The sequence below is a fragment of the Camellia sinensis genome, chromosome 10, assembly GCF_055761805.1.
Source record: "Camellia sinensis isolate YWXY chromosome 10, ASM5576180v1, whole genome shotgun sequence".
In the NCBI taxonomy this organism is placed as follows: Eukaryota; Viridiplantae; Streptophyta; class Magnoliopsida; order Ericales; family Theaceae; genus Camellia; species Camellia sinensis.
In genome coordinates, this window is record NC_138970.1 from 7,141,156 (window position 1) to 7,147,156 (window position 6,001).

General features: G+C 33.1%; 1 protein-coding gene across 1 annotated transcript; it reads right to left on the reverse strand.

Moving 5' to 3' along the window:
- Nucleotides 1-375: 375 nt before the first annotated feature.
- On the reverse strand, nucleotides 376-4,552 carry LOC114273232 (probably inactive leucine-rich repeat receptor-like protein kinase At5g06940). The gene is made up of 2 exons (XM_028215000.2): nucleotides 1,268-4,552; nucleotides 376-980 (listed from the first exon to the last, which is right to left on the reverse strand). The coding sequence occupies exons 1-2, from the start codon at nucleotides 3,549-3,551 to the stop codon at nucleotides 607-609; spliced, it is 2,658 nt and encodes an 885-aa protein (XP_028070801.2). The 5' UTR covers nucleotides 3,552-4,552; the 3' UTR covers nucleotides 376-606.
- Between the last annotated feature and the right edge of the window lie 1,449 nt (nucleotides 4,553-6,001).

Below are 6,001 nucleotides of genomic sequence, written 5' to 3' on the forward strand. Positions count from 1 at the left end.
AGAGAGACGACGATTACATTGGTTGTTAAACAGAATTTGAGATTTTAAACGAGATCTGGAATTATTCTCAATTTTTTCTTTATTTGAAACTTTTAGGAACTTTTTTCTTTTCTTTAATCGGATAAAGTAAAGGTGAGCATGAAGAAAAAAATTAAAGACTAACCCCTTACCTATGGTTTTATAAAATTTGGAATCAAATCACACTAAATTATTGAGACACTGTTCTTACGGTTTTATAAAGTTAGGAATCAAATCATACTAAATTATCGAGACACTGTTCTTACAGTTTTATAAAATTTGGAATCAAATCATACTAAATTATTGAGACACTGTTCTGTTCAGTTTGAAACTAAGGTTTATGACAACTTGTCACCATTCAAACCGGCAAAAACCCTGTATTTACTATTATTATTATCAAAATCCCCAAAACAAATTACAGTAAGGAAATAAGAAAAACATTTCCAAACATATATTTTTGCTTTCCAATTCAACCCACCCTGGGGACACACTATCCCCAAACAAAAAGGATACTCCAAAAGAGCCATGTGAAATCAAGTAGTGCATATACAAAAACTGCAAGTATTTGAATGCTTGTGGGTAGAAAATTCAGACTGGAACTGAGAACTCATCAGAAGCAGAGAACTTTACATTTGGAAAGCCGGTCCTTGAGTCAAGGGACTGAAGTGCTCTCACTACTTCCGCCATCGGTGGCCGTTTCTCTGGCACCACAGAAGTGCAACGGAGAGCGATTTCCAGAGTTCCCAACATCTCTTGTTGAGAAGATCTTGATATCTTGGGGTCGAGAACTTGCAATGCCCCATTTGATATATTTATTTTTCTCCTAACCCATTTCACGACATCAATAGAGGAGTTTTCGGATTCTGTTTGCTCTGCTTTCCGGCCTGTAACGAGCTCAAACAAGACTACACCAAAGCTGAATGTGTCCATTTGTTCAGAGGCCTTTTTATTGTATCCATGTTCTGCAATCAATCAACATTTGCAAAGATGTTTTTAAGTAGAATCATTATAACTCTTTGTTGCTCCAAACTCACCCTAATAGAACACACTGAAAAATTATAGAAGGATATCTATTTCAGCATTAGATTTACCATTTCTGTGATGCCTTAATTGTATTTAAACATTATAACGACATAACCTGCTTTTTAAAGGACAGTTAAGAATGTTGTCTTAAATTTTAGAGACTAATCAAAGTATAAAACAACAATTGAATAGTAAATTAAGAAATTTATCGTAAAACAGAAATTACCTGGCGCCAAGTAACACGAAAATGTAGATTCTGATGCCAAGGATGACTGAAATGCAGCTTCTCCCATGATCCGATCAAGCCCGAAATCCATGAGTTTTGGCTCAAAATCCACATCTAGTAAAATATTATTTGATTTCACATTTCTATGAAGTATATGTGGAACGTAATCCTTGTGAAGGTATGCTAATCCTTGAGCTACTCCAATGGCAATCCTCAACCTATCACCCCATTGCAGCCTAAAATCTGGGCTGCAAATCAAATCCCCGAGGCTCCCCTTCTGTAAATATTCGTAAATCAGAAAGATTGAATCGTCAGAATGGCAAAAACCAAGAATCTTAATGACGTTCTTATGCCTGATTTTCGCTAATGTCTTGATCTCCGCCTTGAGAGCTTTTGAAGATTGAGTTCCAAAATTGACTATCTTCTTGACAGCAACAAGTTCACCACTTGGTAATTTCACAATGTGAACTCTACCAAAAACTCCAAATCCAATAGCACTCTTTTCATCCATTGCCGCCATCAAATCATGCTCGGTGACTCTAAGAGGGTAAAAGAAAACCGAACGCCAAATACCCGTTTCAGATCTTTTCTTGGAAGATCGAACAAAGTAAAACCCGATAACAAGAACCAGAATTCCAACTGCTAGAGCTAAAAAGATTAGGGCACATGCAAATTTTGATAGACCAACCATCTTGGGACTCGGCTCACCATCAGAGCATGAATTGGGCAATCCTGGGCCACATAGGCCTGGATTTCCTTGTAAAAACGAGGCTGGAAGCCCGGAGATAAGGGAGGACGGAACACTACCCGATAACCGGTTGAAAGATACATTGAAGAGAGCAAGCTTTAGGTTTTCAAGCTCTAGAGGGATTGGACCAGTGAGATTATTATTTGAAAGGTCAAGGTAAGTTAGCACTGGCAATTCAGAAAGTGATATTGGTATTTCACCAACAAGACTGTTATCTGCCAAGGACAAGGAGACTAGTTTCCCGCATTTTCTAGGCTCCGGTATTCGACCAGAAAGCGAATTGTGGGAGAGATTTATGATGCTCATGGCGGGCGAATCGCAAAAATTAGGAGGAATTTCACCATAGAAACCATTAAGTGATGCAGAGAATCTATACAAACTCCTAACCAACCCAAAACCCTGAGGAATCGTACCCGTAAAGCTGTTGTTATCTATCTGAACCTGCTCCAATTGAGCAGCTATGGATATTGATTCCGGTATTTCGCCGGAGAACCCATTGTTTTCAGCTCTGATAAGCTTAATCTTGGGCAATGACCACAACCCATTTGGAAAATCCCCAAAAAACCCATTGTTCTGAACTTGGAACCTCTCAAGATTCCAGCATTCATTAATGGAGTTATTGGATATTGAACCATTGAATAAATTTGTATGGAGACTAAGGTTTATGAGTCCTTTAGCATTACTACAAATGCCATTTGGGAATGACCCAAAAAGTATGTTCTGTGAAACATCAAAAGACACCAAGTTTGTGAGAGACAATCCTAGCTTTTGAGGTACCAAACCAGTTAGATTGTTCTGTGAAAGGTCTAAAATGGCCAAACCAAGCAAACCCACAAAGGATTCAGGGATTGAACCATGAAATCCAGAGCTTTGCAACAAAAGATTCTCAAGATTTTTAAGATTCCCAATCCCAGTTGGAATCTCACTGTCCAAGAAAGAGTTTTGAGACAAATCAAGCAATCTGAGCTCAGTGAAATTACCAAAAACCTCAGGAACACTACCTGAAAGCAAGTTGTTGGCCAAGTTGAGCTCTCTGAGGTTCTTCAAAGCCCCAATGCTTTCTGGGATTTTCCCTTCAACATGGTTTCCACTCAAATCAAGCATTTTCAATGACCCAAACTGAGAAATCTGATCTGGGATTGGACCCCAAATGAGATTGTTGCTGAGATTCAGAGTCTCCAGAGACCTACATTGTGAGAGATGGAGAGGGATGGCTAGGTTGAAGAGGTTGCCAGCAAGGTTAAGTATTTGGAGATTGGGGAGGGAACAGACAGAAGATGAGATTTCACCAGAGAGGTTTAGGGTTTGGAGATTGAGAGAAGAGACTGAGAGAGGGAGTGAAGTTGTGCAGGTGAGTCCAGTCCAGTTGCAGTAATGGGAGGAAGAAGTGTGGGACCAGCTTGAGAGATAGTTCATGGGATCCTTAATGGAGGCCTTGAAGGTAAGAAGGATGTCTGGTTCAGATGAAGCAGAGGTGAGAGAGAAGAACAAGAAGGTGAGAGAGAGAAAGAGTGTGGATTTGGTAGTGGTAGCCATTGGAGGACACAAGAGGGAGAGGGAGAGGGAGAGGGAGAGAGAGAGAGAGAGAGAGAGCGCTTGGTTTTGTTTATATCATCAGTCTTTTATGAAAGGGAATTGGACAGAGTGAGACTCACACTCAAGAAAGGTAACAGATTACTATAGATTTTGATGGGTTTAATTATTAATGCTCTAAAGTTGCAAAAGCAACAAAAAGTTAATCATAAAATGAGGAAATTCTCAAATAAAGATATTCACACACAAAAATTCATGATATTGCATGATAGGTTTTTCAGGTTTCTCTACAAAGTTTTCTACTTTCCCCACAACTCTATTTTTGTTTGTGTTTTTTTACTATTTCAGAATTGTATCTAGCTATTTTTGGTAACTTATTTTGACTATTTTATAAGTTAAAAAAAAGAAGAAGAATAAATTATATTTGAGATGATTTGTGAATTTTTTTTTGGCTTTCTTTTCAATAAAGGTTATGGCTTGTTAATTTTTTGATTAATTTTTTTTTAACTTTTTAACTAATTAGCAAGGATTGTTATTTTTCTTTTTTGTTTTTAACCCAACACAAATGGAGTGTAAAAAATTAAAAGTGAATTTGTGTATATCATTATTATTTTTTAATCAAATTAAAATTTTGATTCGCCTCACTCCAAAAGGCACTTCAAACCTTTATTTTAGAAGCAACAACAGTAACATCATCACTAAAATAAAGTTTACCTCAAATTTAATGATGACATTATGACAAATATCATAATAATTGTTGTAGCATTCTATGTTCTTAACAACAAAGGGTTAAACTTTTTAGAATGCATGGCTTTGGTAAACATTCTTCCTCAAGTGTCTTGGTAGGCATAGATGTGATTTGTTGACTCTGGCATACTTATTACATACTTAAAAAATTTATTGAGAAATATCATGTATAATTCAAATTTAATCCATATGAATTTCACATCATAGAGTCTCAACTACCCTTCTAAATTCTTGATAATTTTTGTGGGCACTTAGAGCCTCTTCAGTGCTCCTAATGGAGACTTTAAGACATAAGTTTAAATTGTCAGGTGTTATAAACAAGTAAATTGAAAAGAGCAACAAACACTGGTACATATTGGTAGAAATTCACTATATTTTTGTATTATTTAATTTTTTTATGTACTCAATATACAAACTTTAACACATTATTATACTATTCATTTATTTTCTAAATTAATAAACACTTAAAATTAAAAATTAAATTCATTTTTTATTATTTTTTATCAGATAATACACATTAACACTCAATTTCATTGGCTATTTGATATATTGTGTCAATTTTTGGTAAAAAAAGTTCAAAAAAATCGTCCAAGTCATTTGTCATATTCTAAAAAAAGTTAGATATCATATTATTATTATTATTATTATTTGCAAAAAAAAACATTGTTTGGTTTGTTTTTGGAAGAGTTATTTTTGAAAAAAAATTTGGAGAGACAGTTTAGAAATTTTTTTGGTTTGTTTGTTTGTATATTTTGAAAGTAGTTTTGGAGTTTAAGAGGATTTGATATTTTGTTGTAATTGAGTGGATGTATGTGAGAGAAAAAGTGATTCATTGATGTGTAAGAGAAAGAAAGTGATTTTGAAAATTTTTTGAGAAAAACACAAACCAAACAAAATTTTAAAATTTTTTTTCAAAAACAACTCTCCCAAAAACAAATCAAACAAGCCCAATATTTTTAACAAATTTTTAAAATTATACTAACACCCTCTGAAATTTCTATTTAATACAGACTTCTCTTACGTTTGAAAAATTACACTTATCCCATTGTCATATTAAAATGACATATTTGTCCTTTAGCCTTTATATATATAAAATAATAAAATAATACTGATATTTTGTTCATGTCATTTTTATTGATTTTTTAATATTTTAAGTAATCTTTTTACTTTTTAGATATATATAATCTAGATATATTTAAGAAGTATAATATTTTGTGATTTTTTTTTAATTCACCAAATATAAAAAAATACAAAAATATAAAAATTCAATAATATTGTAATAAATGTGAATGATAGTATTTGGTAATACTGTTGTAATAAATGTCGGTGAATAGACGAGAAAGAAAAATGATGATAGAAATAAAAATGAAAAATTCAATTCATATATAAAAATTCATACCAAAAATTTCAAAAAAATGTTATGATAGTGATGTTATTGTAAATATAAAATCATATTTATGAGTATTTTGTTTTAAAGTGAAAGGTCGCTATTAGGCTATATGATTGTATTTGAAAATTTTATATAAAATTTATATTTGTATATTATCATTAAATAAGAATATGTTCGAGTAGAATTTAATGACGAAAAATTATACATTGTAATCATAATGATATGAAGAAGAAATTGTAAGAAAAAAGATAAAATGATCGTCTGAAAATTTTTATAGTATGATATTAGCAATTTAAAAGCTAATTTGTAATTAGTT

What these genes read in the sequence shown, in the direction of transcription:
- LOC114273232 (XM_028215000.2), bottom strand. Translation starts at nt 3,551, where the DNA reads ATGGCTACCACTACCAAATCCACACTCTTTCTCTCTCTCACCTTCTTG. An exon ending in TTCGTGTTACTTGGCGCCAG is followed by an intron (nt 981 to 1,267) that starts GTAATTTCTGTT and finishes GATTGATTGCAG; the next exon opens with AACATGGATACAATAAAAAG.